Source organism: Crinia signifera, chromosome 4 (genome assembly GCF_055691185.1).
Source record: "Crinia signifera chromosome 4, ASM5569118v1, whole genome shotgun sequence".
In the NCBI taxonomy this organism is placed as follows: domain Eukaryota; kingdom Metazoa; phylum Chordata; class Amphibia; order Anura; family Myobatrachidae; genus Crinia; species Crinia signifera.
In genome coordinates, this window is record NC_139220.1 from 120,950,765 (window position 1) to 120,973,951 (window position 23,187).

Below are 23,187 nucleotides of genomic sequence, written 5' to 3' on the forward strand. Positions count from 1 at the left end.
ATAAGCATAATGAAAAAGGATGAGTTTTTATTTCTGTACACCTTTTAATCTCACAACTCACTTTCTGTGTAACATGACATTATAGAATAGAGTAGACATTCTTGGTTGAACTTGGTTTTTGTTTTGTTTTGCTTTATTTATGTTTAGTTCAAAATGGGCAAGAGTTATAAGGTTTTTTATGTCCAAAATATGTGGCGTGCTTTCTAGCTTGTATATGTAACTTCGATTGCCTATTGCTCGCCATTATAGACTGTGCTCAGTATTCAACTCACTCCCTTTACTCGCCGTTTCCACCTCGCCATTTCTAAAAAGCGAGTTGGAAACGGCGAGTGCGGACGACAAAACAGCGAAGCTCGCAGCTATATGTAGCGGGCTCACTGCATTTGTGGCAATACTCGCCATTCGGGGAATCCTCGCCGTCCTCTGACAGGAGCCCATGCCGATAGCTGTGATGACATTGTGGATACATAGATGTGTCTCATTCAGAATAGATATGGATGATCACATAATTTCCTGATTACCCGAAGTGGCCGGATCTGCAATCGCATTACATGCAACTAAGAAGTAGGCCCCAAGTTTTTAATATTTATATTATGCACCTAATTCTGGTTGGCTCGGTAAGCAGTGAAAATCGCTGTTTATCGAGCACTGAGATGCCGCGCAGAAATGCACATGCGCCAACCATGACCATTGGGGTTGGGGCCTAAATAATAAGTGTATTGTAGTGATCTTATGATGCTTGATAGTGAATATTATTTAATGTAAAAATCTACATTGTTGGGATGTTTGTGGGCCACAGAAAGACCTTGAAGTCCTATATGCAGGTTTCCGTTTGGGCAGACCTGCGGCACATAATATATTTCCAATCTCTGTTAGTAGTGTCCCTGGATGCTTTTCGTTTAGATGTTAAAACAACAGCATTTAAATAGACAGGAAGGCATGACATATTTCTGCTCTGAAATATGTGTTCTAATGACTCTTACACAATGAGTAGTCACCGTTAAATAATTACTGTTCCCCAGATTAGTTCCATCAGTCACTATTGTTCTCTGGGTGATCCCAGCATGCCGGACCAAAATCTAATCAGTGAGATTATATTTGATTTGGCAGGGTGGAAAATGGGGTCAACCTATGACCTGTGCAAGTTTGTGTGTGGGGTCCCTAACTGACCCAGAACAGGATAGGAAATCAGATTGGCATTTGCACACTGTGATTTCAACAAGTTGATTTCCGTGTTTGTGGACAAATTGCTCACAGATGCTGTGTTCTGCAATCAGCAAAAGTATGGACTGCGCCATGTGTGGTCGGTGTTCTAGTCTTAATCAGTCACTACTTAATATTATCTGGTACTTACAAGCTGCATCATTTCTCACCTTTGCTAATGAATTGGTTAACCGGACTGGATTTCTGACATAAATAACATAAAAAAAAGACAACTTTTGTATCAAGAACAATATGTTTCATTGCCTTTGTTTTTTTTTAAAAAGCCTTTGATTTAGATATACACATGTTTAGCTTAGTGTTTTGTATGGTCAAATATTCTGTTTCTCCTGTTTGCAGCTACTCAAAACTAATTCAGTCTAATTTTTGTGTATTTTATTATAGAGGATTATTGCTCCAGGAAAACAGCAAGTTTTCTGAGGCTCTTCACTACTACAAGTTAGCAATTGGTAGCAGGCCTACACTGGCATGTAAGTAATGAATTTACATTTTATCTTCCTTATTCACATCTGTGTATCATTATCATTACAGTCGTTTTTGAAATAAGATGAAGGACTAAGCCCTCACCACAAAACCATCATCACAACTGGCATCCTAATTGGCAGTGTTTTTAGAGATGAAAGGTTTTGAAAAAGCATATAAGCTGAACCACCAATCTCCTATGGTGGTCCCTCTGTAAAGGAATGGACTATCATTAGCAGGCCACGTGAGCAAGAATTATCTTTTATGGCCACAGATTTACTGCTACATGAATATTACATTTGTTTTTCAGTATTGAACTATTTACACTTACATTCATTTTTTTTTACCTTTACATTTTTACTAATTATGTATTCTTTACAAATATATTTCACAGCGGCATACTTGAATACAGGTATAATTCTTATAAATCAGGAAAGAACAGAAGAAGCCAAAAGGACTTTTTTAAAATGTTCAGAAATCCCTGATGAAAACTTAAAAGATCCAAATGCTCATAAGAGCTCAGTGACCAGTTGCCTTTATAATCTGGGGAAATTGTACCATGAACAAGGACAGTACGAGGTAAGAGTCTCTGTTATTGACACGCCGTTTTGAAAAAAAATGAACTGCTTTTTATTTCCTTGGCAAACAGAAACGCAATGATTTATTTATGATCAAATGTAAGTTAATTATGTTTTGTTTTGCACAACATTGTGCCTCTGACTAAGGGGGGTATTCAATGTCAGGGGTACAGCTGTCGAGCAAGCTCGACAGCCGTGCCCCTGTCCCGTTCTCGCTTTGCTCGATGTGAGCTTGACGGTCGGGATTCAATGTCCCGGCCGCCGAGCGGCGAGAAGGGGGCGTGGCCACGAGTTGAGGACGGAAATAGACGAGCTCCGGCCGGGAGCGCGCCTATTTCCGGCTTTTCTCGGCAGAACAAGCCCGACAGCTTTTGATGTCAGGCTCGTTTTGCGGAGAAACCCTGTACAATGCTGTCGGAGAAGACAGAATTGAATAGGGCCCCGCAGCCATCTCCCCCGTCGGGAGATGGCTGCGGGAGCACGACTCAGATTGCATACCCCCCTAAGGCCCCCATTCTGGTTGACCCGCAAAGCAGGTAATCTAAATGCCGCACGAACAATTGCCGAAATAAGACACAAAAAAACCCATAAAAATACTGTACTCACGTCTACCTGTCATAATTAAACAACTTGGGATCTATATATACTTGCAACGTTGTCTAATTAAGGGCTGAGCAACTGTTTCACTGACAGTCATAGTTCCGTTGCGCTTGCAACACAGATGATTTGTCCTTGCTATGTTTAGTATTTAATTCAATCAAATCCACCTACTGTATTATTGACATGATGTGATGGTTTTGGACTCATTAACCTGGAGCCAGTGAGATTAGTATGCAGCTTTCTCAAATGGAAACTGGCAAGGGACAGGCCTAGGGCTATATTTGAATGTTGGATGTTACGTATGTGGAAATTGGAGAACGTGAAATTGTGCTCTTTATTTAGGATGTCATACTGGATTCTGCATTTCTATTGGTAGGTTTTAAATAAGCCAAGTTTAATGCTGTAATCTTGTGATAGGTCTATAAAGCCACTTTTTCTTCTGTGGATTGTTGCCCAGTACCAAATGTTGATGTAGCCACTGTGTGCATGGTTGTTTGAAGGCTTAGTTTTATAGTTCTAGTATGTAGAACTCTAGTATTATACACTGTGGTTTTGTTTTAGATGTAAAACCATCATGTACAGTACACTCTGTTCTTATTGGAAGATCTCCCATTTTAGGAAGATATAACCAATATTCTCAGAGAAACTGATGTTTCTGCGATTAATAATTACCTTTATTTTTGTCAAATGCCCTTTTAAAGTTGAAACATTTATATGGTTGCTCAGAACTAATTTAATTTTATTTACTGCTAAACTTTTACTTACTGAAAGAGTGGTTGGGTGTCATTTTTTTACAGTCACATTGGTGGTCTTGGATTTGTGTGTAAATGGTTTACTTGTATGTTCTAATCCAGAAATAAGCAGAACTTCTGACCTGTCCATTTGATCGAGTTTTCAGCTATAAAGATATAAACCCGATAGACTTTCAAACAATAGAACAGTGGTGTTACAGCAATGCTGATAATCATGGAAAACATCGCACAAGAAATTGGAAATAAGTCATTTTAATTGTAAAATATTTTGGTAACTCAGAAGTCTTTGGGTTTGATATTTATAGATTTAATAAAAGTACAATTTACATTCAGCACTGTGTCTTTGCCAAACATTTTTTTGTTCTTTAAGTGAAATGAAGAAAAAAAAAACCACAATGCAGAGTTATAAGTTCTAATAAATGATGAAACAGGGTAAATGGTGGGAGGTTATCACTGTTGCACACTGATATTTGTATCTGAGTTTTGTAGCGCATATTTGGCCCAAAATGAGCCCCTCCACATAGTTCAAAGTAAACCCCATTAGATGGGTCCCTTATGTTACTAAGTAAACTTATTATGCCAATATATGATGGACTTACCATAATTGTGTCCCCATGTAGATAGCATTGCAGGACCTGTACTGATTAAAAACACCAAGGGAAGAAGGGATGGGAACTGGTAGCAAACAGAATCTAATTCCTACGTTCAAGTGTGCTTAATTATCAAGCAATCAAACTCAAAGTGTGTGCATAGCAAGCTTCTTTTTTTCTAGAGAAACCACCACACCACATAGAATAGAAGGGATTAGGGTTAGACACTAAGGGTTGTGCTGCAGGGGTGGTCGGTTAAAGTTAGTCACTAAGGGAAGAGGTTAGGGTTAGACTTTGGGGGTAGTTTAGGACTAAGTTACAGGTAGGGAGGGTTACGGTTTGTTTAGGGAGTCATACTCGGACTCTGCGCATTGGGATTCCACTGTAATTTTTCTGACCGCTGGCATCCTAAGTACCGGGCAGCCGATACCATCACATTTAAAACACTTACAATACATCAACAGCCTCCTTTTTCAATAGGATCAAAGCTATGTGGTATCATTACAGATAGCAAAATGTAGGAAATATAAAAGTTATCACAGTACTGTCAGTTCTAATTCAAAGTATTTAATGAATATGCACTTACACAATAAACTAAAGATAAAAGCATATAAAAAATACACCACAGGATAATCACATGCATAAAGATGCCTACCCTCATACCAGATTGAACAAGATAAAAGGCATCTCAACAGTGCAAAACATGTTCCAGGCCTCGGAAGTAAAGGAATATATTCTTTTGTTGATGTCAAAACACCATTGTCTGTAATTGAAGCTATCAATTATACTTTTGTGTATAAGGTGATAGTTTATTTTTAGCTGCAGTGTTTTTAGTGTTCTATATTTTTGATCAGCGTCATTTGCATGTATTATTATATGTAGATTTGCTTAATTTGTGTAATATTTGTTTCAGCATTTTAGACGACAGCTGTTGATTGTTCAATAACACCTTGCATTAGCATTTTTATGTATTGTTTATTTTTATTTTCTAGGATGCACTGACGGTCTATAAAGAAGCAATACAGAAAATGCCAAGGCAGTTTGCACCACAAAGCTTATACAACATGATGGGTGAGAGAAAAAGATATTTTTGAAACATTTGTTACAGCTACTGATAGATACAATTGCCTGTTAAGGTTTGGGCTGGCCATTCTGCCTGCTCAGCACAAATGTTTATGGGGTATCGGGCAAACGCAGGATTTTTAGAAGGGGGTTTCCGGAGATGGACACTTAGGTGACCCAGTATATGCCGGGTCAGTTAAAGTATTATAGATAGACCAAATGTATATAAATAATATATATATATATATATATAATATAAACAAAAAATAAGTGCGCAAGTCCCACAACTGTCCAATTCTAACAGGGTTAATTGAACCCAAGTCCAAATCCTAGACTCCTGCACTTTGGTCTGTGATACGACCGGCAGCTCCTGTTAATACACCCGGATTCTGAGGGTCAATCAATCTAAAAGACAACAAGAAAAGGAGCGCTCCATAGTGCAATATCTTTGAAAATTTATTGTGATAAAGTAGCTTTTTAAAAGCATAAAAGCAATGACGAAGTCCGTTGATGACGAAACGCGTTGGGGCGTGGCCTAGCGTCGATCTGCTGAGTTGGACCACCGTGAGTGTAACCTCTCCACCATTGTTTGTGTTTATCACAAATCCACGCTGTTAAACACTGCGGTTGTGACAACCGTCAGTAAGGGTACGTTACCCATTGCTTTTATGCTTTTAAAAAGCTACTTTATCACAATAAATTTTCAAAGATATTGCACTATGGAGCGCTCCTTTTCTTGTTGTCTTTTAGATATATATATATATATATACAGATGGGTCAGGGTCCATCTTTGCAGGGGATGGCGCTGGCGTCGCCAGCCGCCATCCCCCGCCAGCGCCATGGCGATGGTGAGAAGGGGACGCGCGCGCACGAGAGGCGCGCGCGTCCCCTTCCGACGGCGCTTCGATCCGTTCCCCCGGGTCCCCGCCGGCTTGCCGGCGGTAACCCGGGGTCCCCGCCGCCTGCCCGCACCCCCCCTAACCCCCCCTAACCCTGTCCGTCTCCCTGAGGCGGAGACGGACAGGGTTTTCCGTCGCGCCAGCGACGGAGACTGAGACGCGCGTGCGCGTGAGACGCACGTGCGTCTCAGTCTCCTCGCTGGCGAGGCTGCTGGCGGGTCGCCAGCGCGTACGTTCTGGCGACCCGCCAGCAAGGATGTGATACATAACATACTGTATATATATACATATACAGGGGCAGCAACAGCAGTGTAGATCCCTGGGCATAGCAATGTATTGGGGCCCCTACCAATCCTCCAGCGGTAGGGGTGGGGGAAGCTTTAATGTCCCACGGGTGGTAGGGGGTATTATATCAATCACTCAGCATGTAGGGCCTGGATCAGTAATTTCCACTAATTACCCCTTTACTGCACAGATGGTGGGAGATTGGGTGGGAGAAGGGGGCATTGGACTGAATGAAGGGGCCCTGATACATAACTTCCAGGGTGGTAGAGGATGTTTAATACGCAGAGGAGGGGTGTATAGTGGAGTGGGCTTATTATTCATAATTTTCTGGTGGGAGGACAGCTTGCTTGACTGCAGATATCTCCAGTTCCCGGAAAAAGATTTCTTAGATTTTAATTGGAATTAAAAACTAGTTAATCCCACCTACCAAATGGTATTATGGACTAGGGGATCAGAGTTCAGGAGGCAGAGCAATCTGCCAATGAGAATATAAAACTACATACCAGGTGTGTGGAGCTGGAGCAGTAACCAGCTGCTGGAAGGCTGATATCTCTGGTTTTGTGAATAGTAAAGACAAGCTACTAGTGTCCATCAAAGAGGGAGAGTCCCAGCTTTTGGAATATACCCTCAGAAATACCCCCTAAGTCAGACAGAACCTGAAATATCTGACTGGGAAGAGCAATTAACAGGCTTGGATGGGGACCACTGCTTTGAAGTCAGATATCTCCGGTTAGAACAATGGCGTATAAGTGGAGTCTACACAGCGCTTATGAATGACAAAATATATACACGTCACTTCCCTTTTTTGTCATTGAGGGTCTGAGGGCGTGAGTGATCCTAGAGCTCTCAATGGTTCCCATGGGAGTGTACACATAAAGAGGCATGAAAGAAATAAAAACAATGTATTTTGTATCAGAATACATGTAACCATACATGGAGAACAAGTCCCAAGTGATTCACTCTCAGGGGAAAAAACAGGTGCTTTGATCGATGTCCTTCCACCATCAAGTGCAGAAAATGTTGTCGTACCGATAAACTCACTTTAGTGAGGTGCAGAACCCACATATAAAGGTATCTTTAAGGATATTGAAGGTCGTACCCCACTCACAGTAAAGAAAGGCAGATATTTCATATAAAGGTATCTTTCAAAGGGAATATTTCATGGGGAGCGTACCCCAACTCACTGTGGAAAATTAAGTGCAACTCTCATCAAGGTTTCTTTACGACACTCAGATTGGTGTCCAAAAAGATTTTATTCATAAAAAACACTCCAAACATATGAAAGATAAAAAATGCAGTACAATGATTAGATGGAGGTCCTTTTCCACCTTGGGGGTGAAGCTAGATACACAAAAGGGTGGAATATATAACCTGGATGTGGATGAATCCGGATTGTCCACATAGATGGTAGACGGATTCATCCACATCCAGGTTATACTGTATATTCAATCCTTTTGTGTATCTAGCTTCACCCCCAAGGTAGAAAAGGGCCTCCATCTAATCATTGTACTGCATTTTTTATCTTTCATATGTTTGGAGTGTTTTTTATGAATAAAATCTTTTTGGACACCAATCTGAGTGTCGTAAAGAAACCTTGATGAGAGTTGCACCTCATTTACCACAGTGAGTTGGGGTACGCTGTTTGGAGTGTTTTTTATGAATAAAATCTTTTTGGACACCAATCTGAGTTGCACCTCATTTTCCACAGTAAGTTTGGGTTACGCTCCCCATGAAATATTCCCTTTGAAAGATACCTTTATATGAAATATCTGCCTTTCTTTACTGTGAGTGGGGTACGACCTTCAATATCCTTAAAGATACCTTTATATGTGGGTTCTGCACCTCACTAAAGTGAGTTTATCGGTACAACAACATTTTCTGCACTTGATGGTGGAAGGACATCTATCAAAGCACCTGTTTTTTCCCCTGAGAGTGAATCACTTGGGACTTGTTCTCCATATATGGTTACATGTATTCTGATACAAAATACATTGTTTTTATTTTTCATGCCTTTTTATGTGAACACTCCCATGGGACACCATTGAGAGCTCTAGGATCACTCACGCCCTCAGACCCTCGATGACAAAAAAGGAAAGTGACGTTTATATATTTTGTCATTCATAAGCGCTGTGTAGACACCACTTATACTCCATTGTTCTAGTATTTGTATTTGTGGGGAAGGTGATCCCCGATAAGTGTCAGAGTCAGGCATAGCAGTTGCGCAAGGAGGAGAAGGAGTTGTGGCCCTTATTTTCAACAGATATCTCCGGTTCCCAAGGGCCGGTTTTTAAAATTCTTGTACCCATGGAAAGAGGGGACCCTCAGCTTTCAGACTCCTAGGGGGGGGGGGGGGTTTCTGGGTACTCAGAAACCTCCCCCTGCGTGCGCTACTGGGTATCTAATTTCCAACTGTCGTAAAATGTTCCGACAGTTGATAAACTCATATCGACTTTTTTTGTTGTTGTTGTTGAAAGCGGACGTAATCTAGGGGCCGTTTTCGACAATGCAGATTCAACTTTTTAAAATACATGTGATGATATTTCTGACTGTGTGTACCCCCCATCATGCAAAACATACATGTTCACTCACAAGACAATCACTGCTTCTGTGTGACCCAGCCACCCTAGCTATGACTCTAACCCCTATATTCACCCAGCCTAGGGGCCGATCAGTATAAATATAAGAAGGTAGCTATGCCGCCTTATGCCTGGAACGGACTGGTCCCAGTCAGATGTAGTCCCTCTCAGCCAACACTCGCCAGTGGGGACATTCTGGTGACCGCTAGAGCTAAATGAGAGGGGCTCCATCTGTAGCAAGAGTAATATTTTTTTGTTGGAGATTGTCCTTTAACACTATGGATATATAGCATTTCATATAATATACTTTTGTTTATTCTACTAGCATTTTGTATTCATGTTTTCTGGTCCTACGTGAATATATCCCCCTTTTAGAGGTCCTTTGTATTATTCTGTATTGTAGACTTTTGTATATTAGGGGCATAAAATCCTCTTACTGATACCTATCTGGTGGTGATTTGTAGTGTAGTGTGCACATCACTTCCCTTTGGTTAGATCACTGAGGTACACCAGTGCCTGCATCCATAAGGCATGACCAGTCTATAGATTTTGGACCTAGCTTTCTATTGTTTGCATTCTCATGAATCTTTTTTCAGACCCCATAAAGTATCCTTGCACACACTGTCTTAGCATATCTTCAAGCCCATACATATTAGGCGATTTTGGGCATTTTGAGCTACTTTGAGCTAAAAATCATCATCGCTGGCCATCGGCCTGTTTTCCCAGACAAGTGAACCACTTTCCGAGGTCTCCTATTGTGAAAATCGCTGGGCCGGGTGAAAATTGCTCAGTATACTGTATTTGCAGTGAGCAATTTTCTGGCCAGCAATTTCGCAGGATCTTCCGGCATACACACTGGCCAAAAATGCCCAGTGTGTATGCAGGTTAGTGTACAGCCTCTATTAAGAAATTTTAGCCTATTCTTTACCAATAATAATGTATCTTATTACCAAATATAATTGGTCATGATTGAAAATGCACTATCCAGTTAACATCAATTTTTATCCTCTAGGTAATAATGTATCATTTATTATGATATGTGCTTTTTATGTCCATGAATAGTACTATTTAGCACTCTGAAAGTGTTAATCTGTCACATCCATTTTTCCCATTCTTTCCTCCTACATACAGCATTTCTCTAAAGATTTCATAAATGTTATGACTTTATTGGCAAGCGACTTTCCTCACCTGAATTTGAGTTTCTGTAGTCTAACATCTGTCACGTTCACTATTACAATTTTTTTTGTTATAATCTCTTGTCATTTTTTAAAACTCAGCTACAATATTGAAATATCATTTGAGTCACATTTTTTTTTCCTTTTCCTATTTTTTTCACTTATACTAAAGTCCACTGATCTACACCAAAATGAATCAAAAAGACATCTGTACATCCTGATCCACTATTAGCCGTCTTTGCAGGACAATGATGTGTCAGACTTTATAGCTGGTAACATCATCTTTAAAAAAATATATGAGGCTGGTGAAACAAAGAAATGATCATAGTTGGACTATAATGTGACCAGAAAGAGTATATCTATACTATGATACATAAAGTAGGTGGATTTTCAAAGAATGTTTAAAGATTTAAAAACAATGGGTAATCTATTGTGAGTTAGTGATTTCCATTTGGAACCTGCTGCTCAGACATGGGCTAGGGCTGGGAGAGTGATAAAGTGGAGAATAATATAGGCGTCTATTAACTAAGCCTTGGAAAGTGATAAAAATGGACAGAGATAAATTACGAGCCAGCTACTAACTGCCATATCACAGGCTGTGTTTAAAAAATTATGGCAGGAACTGATTGGCTGGTACTTTATCTTCCTCAACTTTAACCCTTAGTAAATAGACACAAAATCACCAACTAGCCATCCCCTAACTGTCATTTTTTAAACACTGTGGGCAGATGTTTTTAACCTGGAGCAATGATACAGTATTCAGTGATACTGCACCAGCTGTCAAGTTACAGGCTGGGTTTGGAAAGGACAGTTAGGAGCTGACTGGCTGCTGCGTTATCACTTCTCCAGACTTAATATATTGGCTCCAAAGTCTGCAAACCAGCACTTAGAAGTGGATTTGTTTGTATTTTGTCTCTATTCACTCTCCAAGGCTTACTACATATACCCCAAAGCTTTTTAGGCATGAATAGAAGTTGGAGAATAGTCCGAGATCTTTTAAAGTATAAATAGGAAATCAGAATATTTGTATAATTGATAAAACATTGATTAGCGTTGGCATGAATAATTGATCTATATATCCAACATTCCTGTCTGTCTGAAAGTATCTGCCATAGATAAGTTAATGAGGTTACATGAGGTTAATGTGTACTGTAGTGCATACTTCATATCTTTTAGACTGGCAGAATTGGTAGAGAAAGCAGCCATTATGAAGGTGATAAACGATCGCCCCTGTCAATATCAACGCTGCTATGTACAAGGTAGCCCGCTGAGGTTCTCGCCAATGTATAAACAGTCACACAAAATACACGTGTCACACATATATACCATATTAATCACCACAGTCCTAGTTACATTGCAATGCGATTAAGTTGCAGTCTCACACGCCCAAAGGGACCAGGTTGTTCACTCATGCTAGGTATCTGACGTAAGAGGACAAATCTGTATATAAGCAGCACTGCACACCAAATAAGTCATGTTTACTTCTTCATGAACTTGATATGTAGCTCAACAGAGGACACTGAAGAGCCATGATCTTCTAGGACTACAAGTGGCTGTAGCAGCAGACGTGTTTGACTGGTTCTGAGCTGCTTTTGGGGAAGAAGTACTGAACCAAACAACTGTGTTTCAGTGGTTTGTAGAACTTCAGAGCTTGAGATGGTCCCTAAAAGACTGTTCCTCAATTGTGGTCACTGAAACTCTGTCTGGAAGATCATGAGTGGTGGTATATCCTTGATCTACATATTCAACTCCGAGACCAAAGAGCAGTTGGCCCAGTGGACCCAGTTGGAGGTGCGCTGTCATAGAAGTTCTGATGTAAGCACAGAACAGCCAAGGAGATGGAGCCTGTTTTTGTGGTTAAGAATACCATATCTCCATATCACTTATGCAGCAGGGCACATCACTGGTGACTGGTACACCACCCAGTGCATGCCACAAGCACTGGAAGCTATATCCATGTGCTGGCTTAGAACTCCTGCTTGTGCCCTTCTTCATCACAACACGGCACCTGACCACAACTGGTAGATTTGATGGCCCATAAACGCATCAAAGAGCTTGGTCATACACTGTACAGTCCAGTATATTAGATTTGTATGAGTCTGCACATAATCATAGACGTAGATATTGAGGATATCAAATTAGAAAAAAAAACATTATGAATTGTGTCACAATAATCACAGGGTTGGTGGTGCTCCCTTGCACAAGGGTGCAAGAAAGACTGATTGTGTCTTTTCCGGGGCACTCTTTATTAATCAGTTTGTAAAATTATTTTAGTTAAAACGTAACATTTATTAAGTATGCCTTAAAACGAGTTGTGCTTATCATCAATAAACATGAAAAATTCGATAAGTATTTCTATATGATTTCACAATCATCCCTTTGGTTTCCCAGTTAATGGTCCTTTTAAATCTATACAATACAAATATTTGGTCTATACCTCCAGTTTGCGAATATATCCTAGATGGACGCAAGTCTTTTTTCAACCTCACCTACTATGTAACTATATATTACTGTGAAGTATTAATGCCCTATAGATGTGTCTATGGTAATTGCTGCTTTTCGTCCTAACAGTTATGATTTAAATCCCTTTCTTCTGACTTCACAATAAAAGACAAAATTGTCTATATTAACATCATATAGCAATTACCCTACATCATAATTATCAGCAATTACCCTATATACTTCTATAGGGCATTCAAGTGGGCTGTATATTACAGTAAGAGATGTGTGACGGTTGTGTGGAGGTAAATGGTTAAAACAGTTAATGGAGTTTATTTGGTGTCTGAGGAATTTGATTCGCTTATATCACGGCATTCGGATGGTAAGAACTGGTATCAGGGGCACTTGGGCTGGATGGCCTAATTATGCTTTTCCTTATGTGGAACAAAAGAACATGAGGAGATGAGCTGTTGCTAAAGAGGAGATACCCAGGTCTAATTGCAGATAAGTTGCACAGGAAAAGTTAGCTTGGGTATTGGTGCATGATGCACTGACAGTAAGGTTAAAATTTAATAGGATGAGAGATTCAGAAAGTGAGAGATTTGGTAAGAAACTACCAGTTTTTTTTAAAAACGGCAATCATTTACACTGCAAATTCAAAGTGGTTTTGCAGTGTAAATGATTGCAGATTGAAAAAAAACTGGTGGTTTCTTACCAAATCTCTCATTTTCTGATTCTCTCATCCTATTACATTTAACTATATGTGCAAGTGCAGTCCTTCAGGTTTGCTGGAGTGAAGGAACACATAAACAGATGCAGATTTTTAAATGATCAAAAAAGAACATAAAGGCAGGTGCAGGATTACAGGAAGAAATGTGTGTGCTAACTGTGTATAATGTTGGCATGCTTGAGAGCATGCTATTGGATATCATGCCTGTTGTCTCCATGTTTTCAGTCAGCATTAAGTTGACTGGATGATTTGGGCTTTCCTGTTTATCAGTACAGTACATTGCATGTGTTTTATGAGATCACATTGTAAATCAGGCGCCTGTAGGTGACAGAGTATCTGGGTTCTTTAAGCATTTTTTAATATGATGCAATTACTGTACATAGTTTTTAGTCTTTTGCCTAGGAGAACAACCATTGCGTTGAGCCTGGAAATGCCCTATTATCCTGCTTTCTGTGACATTAATCTTTTGAATACGAATCAGACACTGTACACTGCGGCTGGAGAGATTAATTTGTCTGGCATTATAGTGTGCACTACAGAGGTTAAAGCCCAGCTCCTAAGTATTAAGAAAGAAATATATTTTGTTTAAAGTTTCAATTAAAACTTTGGGTCAAAAGATTTAATGATCCCTTCGGGAGTTCGTACGCTCTAATGCCAAAATTAAAGATTGCTTAAGGATCAGGTTCAGGTTTTGATGTCTTTTCCTTTCCTGGAAATGTGATATTGTACAGTTTATTGTATTACATTGCATTTAAAACCACATGCGCCCACCTGTTACAGTAATTTGTGCTTCTATGAGTTTAGTGGTGCGAAAATGTAAGCCTTCCATTGTAATGGTGTTATTTTACAGCTGGAATGTGGTGCACAACTCAATCAGATTGTTTCTGGGGTCAGTAATCCCGTTTGAAATCATAACATTTTAATTGCGTGTATTTTTATTTCGTTCAGTTTCCAGATAATTCATTTTAAACACACACTTAGTTATTTTTCTGTGGATTTTTTTTTATGCTTAGCAGAAACATTAATTTACTCAGTTAACTTGATTTGATTCCGCAACATTTAATTTATTTATTTCCTCTTATTTTATGATACATCCAAAGTGTCTATGGATTTGTGAGTTTATTGCCTTTCAATAGATGCAATTAAACCACTATGCTTGCAAAAGATCCAATGATGTACGCCTCTAATTATGAATTCTTTAATGATGCTTCTGTCAGCGAGATTTGTAGCTTGTATTTTAAATTCTATAACATAATGACATGGATTTCAGTTGTAACATACCTCTTATAATATTCATGTCTTTAGTAGTCACTGGTAAGGGATTTCTTTCTCTATCCTTTCCTGTAGTTGTTTTCTGTCAGAACACATATCCTTAAAGCCCTATTAAGTATTTTAGCTGAGACAGTATATACAGTACCTGCAGATGGCATTTTGTGAATGGAAAATCCAGCATCTTTGTATTTACTCTTTTAATAAACAATCCAACGTCCAGAATCCAGTATGGCTTATCCTTTAAGTAGCTCTGATCTGGTGCTCACATATGCATTCTATAAATCACAGACATATTGAGAGTAATTGAAGCAGATTGCACACTTTAAATTAAACCTAGTAGTTCAGAGAAAAACGTTATCTTTTTATAGTACATAACAAGACACAGACCTAAAGGCATAGGTCTGTAGAGTGTCTGATCAGATCTGAATAAGGGTCCTAGTACAATTGGCAAATATATACAGAATGACAGATCAATATTAAAATGTTGAAAACAAAATAAAAAATTGGGTGTGCAGGAAAGCTGAGAATACGCAGTTCGCTATCCACTATCCACAGTATTTAGTTGCTGGTACAGGTTGAGTATCCCTTATCCAGATATGCAACATCCAAATTATTCTGAAAACATCATAATTTCTGTAATTTCTTTTGCTGTTGGCACTACTGGATACACCTGTGACTGGCACTACTGGGGACACCTGTGACTGGCACTACTGGAGACACCTGTAACTGGCACTACTGGGGGCATGTTATGTAACTGGCACTACTGGGGTCATCTATAACTTGCACTACTGGGGACATGATATGTAACTGGCACTACTGGGGACATGAAGTGTAACTGGCACTACTGGGGACATGAAGTGTAACTGGCACTACTGGGGACATGAAGTGTAACTGGCACTACTGGGGACATGAAGTGTAACTGGCACTACTTGGAACACAAAGTGTAACTGGCACTATTGGGGACATGAAGTGTAACTGGCACTACTGGGGATATATAACCGCCACTAAATATGCAATAAAATGGTTGCTTAGCATATAAAGTTTGTTTTATGTTTTTAAACCTTGTTTCATGCACAAATAAAATGTGTGTATGTGTCATGTGTTTAGTGTGTTTATACAACGTACTGTAAATGCATTTTTTTCTCACACATGGGTTCCGTCCTCAAGATACCTAATTGAAATATGAAAATATTCCAAAATACGGAAAAATCCATTATCCAAAATCCTAAGGGATACTCAACCTGTATATAAATGTGTGGTGTGTAGATTTGTCACTGGATTAAATAACAGCTTTTCATGGCTTGAGATACAGCAATTAATTACTGATGCTTGAATATCACTAGTCTGATAGGTGTTTTGTGCTTTTATTCAATTGCTGCCACCGTAAAATAAACAGCTCCCTGTCAATCCTTAATTAACTTGTCTAGTAGTGAATGGTCACATGGTGCATCGCTCCGAGCCGGTGCCCTGTAGGCACATTACGTTAAAATAAAAACCAATTAGAATGAGCCTGATTTGACTGTACGTCAAAGGTTAAACTGCTTTCCATATATTTAATGTTCTTGTCTGTCTGGTGTAGAGCAGACCTCGGAGCTTTTTGGCTTCTTGTTGTTCCTAGTGGGAATTCTGTTTTGGTGATTTAATTATTTTAGCTTAGAGAACTGCAGCGAACAGCCAAAGTAGTTGTGGCTGCAAAACAATTGCAAGTTGCCTGGCTTTCCACCCATAGCTAGCCGCATAGTATAACTTAATAGCAACTAACAATAAATCAGTTTGACTAGGCAGTTAAAAGATTAAACAAACTCTGAAAGATAACAGCGAAAGCAGTTCATAGTGATAATGTTTGCAGCCTCACTAGAGCAAGAACAATGGAATCATAAATTCAGCCCTGGAAGTAGAGTCGGCAAATCGCTCTAGCAGATAATATAGCTGCAGACACTGGTGTCTTTCTTCACCTGGTTACAGTTGTTTATCACAGCAGGAGCAGAAGTGCCTTTAGCTGGAGAAAAGTGCAATATACCATTTTGATGTTCTGTGCATTTGAATTTGTAATGTATCTTTCTATCTGAGGAAGTAAACACCATCAGAAACAAATCTTTTCCTTACCACATCTGCGATGGAGGTTGGGTCAGGAAACGGTCTGTCCCGAAAATGTATGGAAAGTTCCAACCTCTCTGTCTCCTGTGCAGTGCTGATAACATGTAAACACTGTTGGAGGTGGTTACATAGTCATTTATCTTGTATGGAACGTTCAACTTTAACAGCAGCTGAATAAGTTACAATGCATTTCTCTATGACATCTCCTTTCGAGTCCTTGGTGATTTTAATTCATGGACACCAGTGGCTGCATAACCTGGCAGCTGAGGGGACCTCTTATAACCCATAACCTGCTGGATCATCGGTAGTTTCCTCTTGAATTGTTCTTATCCCTTCTATCCTGTGCTGTATCCTCTGTGATCGGTGAAGGGAGCTGCAGACAGACAAATATAGAGGAGGATATGAGGGAGAGGGCAAAAATAACATATTGTGAAGAGACAGGTATAGACTCTGAAAGGATAAGGACAAATTATTGGTCAGAGGCACTGTAGACAAGGCACAATTAACAGGGATGAATAACAAATACAGAGGTAGATGTATGAAGCAGTGGTAAGGGAGGAGAAGTGAGCCAGAAGAGAAGTGGCCCATGGCAACCAATCAGCTGCTCTGTATAATTTTATATTATGCAAATTACAGATGTTACTTTAGTGCTAATTGGTTGCCATGGGCTACTTCTCCTCTGGCTCACTTGTTCACCTTATCACATCTTCATACATCTACCCCTCTGTAAGGAAGAGTGTCAACATAGACTATTGGAGCAGAAAGATACATAGATTACAATAATTGTATTTTTTTGTTAAAGTATTGGTTATGTTCTTTGTAAATTGCTTCACCTGGCTGTGGTGTCATGCACCTTTTAATGACCTTACTTTACATTAGATGATTTAAAATATATACAGTAGGAAATCAGGAACGATGTACAGTAACTTGATGGACACCTTCTCGTTGATGTAAATATTTATTCTGAAAATCGTGGTGCAGCAACTATATAGTGTATAAAACCTAGCAGACATCAGCAAGAGGACCAGATTCTGGAATGTGAAGAAGTGTTAAGTACAGTAAGTGGCTGTGGCCATGGAATGGTTGTTGATGTCAGATCGGGAGTGTGGGTACCTCAGAAACTGCTGATCAAAACAGATTCTCACATACATCAGTCTATACAATTTAAAGAGAGCGGTGCAAGAGGAATAACAACAAATTCAGTGAGCTTCACGATCCTTGGTTAGAAAGTAATGGATGAGGTCACCAGAGAATTACCAGACTGGTTCAGTCTGTCAGGATGGCAACAGCAATGCATGTAAGCATGTGTTACAGCAGTGGCATGCAGAAGGGCATCTGTGCATGGGCAACACTCCTGTCACCTACAGTGGGTGCAGGCTTTACAACAATGGGTGACTGAATATTTGAAAACTGTCTCCTGGCCTAACAAAGCATGTTTACTGCCAGGGGCGGACTGGGATTGGAAACCAGCCTGGGAAGATTCTGGGAGCAGCCCTCATGGCTTGTTGAAGGGACAGGATCCATCCTCATTGGGCTTGATTCTGAGTTAGACACAGCTGTAGCTGCAACTTTATTCTAATTGCACCTCAATGCTCTTCTCTGGTGTCATGTTTGGATTGGCAATTTAAAGTAGTACTGAAATCTTCCCTGTAGCTTCTTTTGCCAATCCCCCATGATTTCTGCTACATTTTATGATACGGTCAGAAGCTGCTGTACATAAACGCTGCTGGCATAAAGTTCCACAATATCATTTTTTTGACATACAATCCATTCATGTTATGACCCAAGGTTTACCTCCTGTATTCAAACTAAAAGGAGAAACTTGCTCGACATTGTGTTTATTAATTGCTAAATATCATATTTATTAATATTGTTTATCTGTAAAACAATAGAGAAAGCATGGAAATAAGTAATATAAAACAAATTGAAATCGTAGTACATTTATTTTGCTTGACTATTATTTTAGTTGAGAACTCTTCCAGCAACAATACATTATGATTTTATTACAATGTAAATTTTGGGGGATTTTAATGTGTGAGCCAAACTTCCCTTTAGTAAATCTAGCTCTAAATCTCCACTGCTTGTGCATTTTTCTAGGGAAAATGATTCCCATCAATCAAAGTAACAACAAAATATTTTTGCCAATACAAAATCCCCCGGAGAATGTGATTTGGAAGCACCATAAATAATTTCATGGTATTTTGAAACGTATTCTCTCTAAGGAAATGTAATAATTGACCATGAAGCTTGTGCTTTGTCAGATAATCATAGTTACTTTAAAGCATGTTTAACCCTTTCCATATATACTGTACCATAACCACATAAATTCCTAAACTGTTATGTTGTTGATTTTTCTTCCTCTTTCTTATTACTCGAAATCACATTTTATAGGCTTTGTGGTGTATGTTGCAATAAGGCCAGCGCTGGTGGTAGATCAGGAAACACCGGAACGGCTTATGTAGAGTTGAATGTTATTGTGCTTTGCAAGTTGGGGAGGGGGGTGTTTCTCTGTAAAATAACAAAAAAATTTCATATTTCGCATGCACAGTAAAAAAAGAATATGTCCCTTTTTGCACCTCTGCACATTTAGGTAAAAATGTATTCAGATCGGATGGGTACGCATTTGGCAATCTCTGTTGGGAATCCCAATCCAAAAGTTTGCTAAGCACAAAAATCATCCAAGTTTGCTCAAATACAAATAAAAAAACATGGTAGAACACACAAGTTGGAATCAATAGACCATTGACCAAACCTGGCAGGACTTTCCAAAGGCAACAGGACAACACAGAAATGTACTATTATTCGTATCCGCAAACTCGAACTATTATTCAGCTCAAAATACGAATGTCAAATAGACCACCCTATTGGCAGCCGAGTTTCCAGAAGCATTCATGGATCGCTCAGATCGACACTGCTTCTGTGTATAAAAGCAAAAGAAAGGCAAAAATAAAAACGTTTGGGTCCCCCCTCTTAAGTATGACCCGCCCCGGCTCTTTGATATGGTGCGGGTTCTAACTATAGAGAGATAAAGAGACAGGGGTTCACCATATTTGAAGAGCCAGCAATGGGCCGGGCAGCGCTGACCTGTTAAGGTGTACGCAGCCTAGCGAGACGGTCTGAATCAGGTCCATAGAGTGTTGCTATCCATATGAAGCCCTACACTTATATGTATACAGTGGGGTTTTCTCATAGTTTTAGATAAAACATGGAAAATCCTCAGTATAGTTCTTCACATAAAGAGCTATTAGGGAAGCTTAAGTATATTTCTTATTTTTTTTTTAAACAAAACAAAATTTACACCTATGTTTCTCACATTAATTGTGCATAAGCCACACATCTACTGTAGATATTTTGAAATTGGGGCACCCATTGAAGGATGTTTATAAAAACAAAGGCAAGGAACACTTCAGTCCGCCATATTGAACAAAATAACTTTTCTTCACGCCAGTTAGTATTGGCTCTATAATTATATCAATGTATTAATATTATGTAATATTTTTCCTTTCAAACTTGCATTATTTCATATATTTGCAGCATGTAAAGCTGCTTTAATCTTTCACTTGTAAATTCACCTTATTATATTTTTCCTTTTGTTTGTTTCCCCTGGGACACATGAACTTCTAGAAAGAGACTGCTTTGCATTGTAAATCTCCCAAATGAGGTTGCTCAATTCAGAAAGTTCAGACACTATGAAATGCAGTGTATCCACTTTCAGATTAACTGCAAAGAGAATGAATTTAAGAACTTCGCTTCCATGCTTCCCTCTGGGAGTCAATGCTTTTCCCCTCCATATCTCTGCTCACCAGATGGATAACCATTTGTCTGACGCTTCTTTTTTGGTCATGTGTGCAGTAATCTACTTTATTACATGAAGCAAGTGATCTGAGTGATTTTGAACCCTTTTCTGATCTTTTTTTTACAGGGGAAGCCTACATGAGGTTAAACAAAGTGTCTGAAGCTGAGAACTGGTACTTGGAGTCTCTGAGATCAAAGCCTGACCACATACCGGCGCATCTCACTTATGGCAAGCTGCTGACCCTGACAGTAAGTACTTTACCTACATGCGCCGACCCACCAGCTTTAATAAATACAAATGTTTTCAACATGTTTTTCCCCTCGGGAATATCATTTGTGGGGAAACTGAGTGAACAGCACATTTACAGGCGTTTTTCAAATAACCCCTTCCCGACAGAGCCTGTTTTTGCCTTCCTGACAGAGCCCTTTTTTTCAATTCTGACATGTCTCACTTAAGTGGGGATAACTTTTTTTTGCTTTTACTTATCCCAGTGATTTTGAGATTGTTTTTTCGTGACACATTGTACTTCAAGTTAGTGGTAAATTTTCGTCGATACAGTCTGTGTTTTTTTGTGAAAAATACCAAAATATCGTGAAAAAATGGAAAATTTTGCGATTTGCAAAATGTTAAATTTTCTGCTTGTGAGACAAATAATCTTACCACTCAAAATAGTGAATAACTAACATAGACCATATGTCTACTTTATGTTTCCATCATTATTTCAACTTTCTTTTAATTTTTTTGGACACTAGGAGGCTTACAATATGAATAGCAAATTCTCAAATTTTCAAGAAAATTTCAAACACTGATTTTTTTAGGGACCAGGTCAGTTATGATGTGACTTTGAGGGACTTGTATGTGAGACACCCCCATAAATGATGCCATTTCAAAAACTGCACCCCTCACAGTATTCAAAACAGCATTTTGGAAGTTTGTTAACCCTTTAGGTGTTTCACAGGAATTAAAACAAAGTGTAGGTGAAATTTCAAAATTTCATTTTTTTTTCGGATTTTCAATTTTAATACATTTTTCTAAGGAACACAGTAGATTTTACTAGAGAAATGTGACTAAAAATTGATTCCCCCAATTCTTTGGTTTTCATAAATATCCTATATGTGGCCCTAGTATGCACGGTGACCAAACCACAGGCTTCATAATAGAAGGAGCACCTACTTGATTTTGGAGCCTCCTTTTTATGAGATTATTTTTTAGGCACCATGTAGGTTTCTAGGCACCATAAAATGCTAAAAGTTAGGTACCCCCCCACAAGTGACCCCATTTTGCAAACTACACCCTTCAGGGAATTCATCAAGGGGTATAGTGTACATTTCAAACCCCCAGGGGTTTCACCAATTGTGGTACAACTGGGCAGTGAAAATGAAAAAAATAAATTTTTCATTTTCACAGCTCAGTTGTATCAAAATTGGTGAAACCCCGGGGGGTTTGAAATGTACACTATACCCCTTGATGAATTCCCTGAAGGGTGTAGTTTGCAAAATGGGGTCACTTGTGGGGGGGTTCCACTGTATGGGTGTTTCGGGGGTCATTCAACCAGAATCTGTGCTGCAAAATCCAAAAATCACTCCTTCCCTTCTGAGTCCTGCCATGCACCCAACTGGTATTTTTTGGTCACATGTGAGGCATTGCCGTACTCGGGAGAAATTGGGGCACAGATTTTGGGGTGCTTTTTCTCCTTCATACCTTGTAAAAATTAAAAATTTTGAGCCAGAACTGCATTTTTCTGTAAAAAAATGTAATTTTTTACAGAAAAATGCAGTTCTGGCTCAAAATTTTTAATTTTCACAAGGAATGAAGGAGACAAAGCACCCCAAAATCTGTGCCCCAATTTCTCCCGAGTACGGCAATGCCTCACATGTGACCAAAAAATGCCAGTTGGGTGCATGGCAGGACTCAGAAGGGAAGGAGTGATTTTTGGTGGTGGAATGAATGGTGGGTGCTATGTCGCATTAGCAAGACCCCCGAAGCACCAATACAGTGGAACCCCCCCACAAGTGACCCCATTTTGGTCACCAGCTTTGGGATGGGGGCTGGCGCTGCGGCTGGCGGGGGGGTGGGAGCGGTGCTGGCGCTGCGGCAGCCGGGTGGGTGGGAGGGAGGGGGGCTGCCGGGTGGGAGGGGGGGGGGGGGCTGGCGATCGGTGGTGATCGGTGCTGTACAGCACCGATCACTGTGTTACCGAGCGGCTTAGCCGCCGGTAACACAGAAAACGCTGCAATTGGCTGTTCACATTTGAACAGCCAATCGCAGCGATCGCCGCGAGGGGGGATGTCTGCTGTCAGGGACAGCAGACATCTCCAAACTGTCACCGCGTCTATAGACGCGGTGACAGTAAAACCATGACGTATATATACGTCTTCGGTCGGGAAGTACCTCCCGACCATGACGTATATATACGTCATATGTCGGGAATATCTATGTATATATATATGTGTGTGTGTGTGTGTGTGTGTGTGTATGTATATGTATATATGTGTATATATGTGTGTGTATATATATATGTATATATATATATATATATATATATATATATACACACATATATATATATATATATATATGTGTGTGTATATATATATATATATATATATGTATACACACATATATATACACACACACATATACACATGTGTAT

The 23,187-nt window shown here is 39.5% G+C and overlaps 1 protein-coding gene across 2 annotated transcripts in view; it reads left to right on the forward strand.

Annotated features, from left to right (window-relative positions):
• The window catches only part of TMTC2 (transmembrane O-mannosyltransferase targeting cadherins 2), a 250,967-nt gene that overhangs the window by 163,803 nt on the left and 63,977 nt on the right, over nucleotides 1-23,187 (forward strand). For both annotated transcript variants that reach the window (XM_083182341.1, XM_083182342.1), the window contains 4 exons: nucleotides 1,606-1,691; nucleotides 2,078-2,262; nucleotides 5,196-5,274; nucleotides 20,661-20,782. In XM_083182341.1, the coding sequence (XP_083038467.1) occupies nucleotides 1,606-1,691; nucleotides 2,078-2,262; nucleotides 5,196-5,274; nucleotides 20,661-20,782 (472 nt within the window). The remainder of the gene's footprint in view (nucleotides 1-1,605; nucleotides 1,692-2,077; nucleotides 2,263-5,195; nucleotides 5,275-20,660; nucleotides 20,783-23,187) is intronic.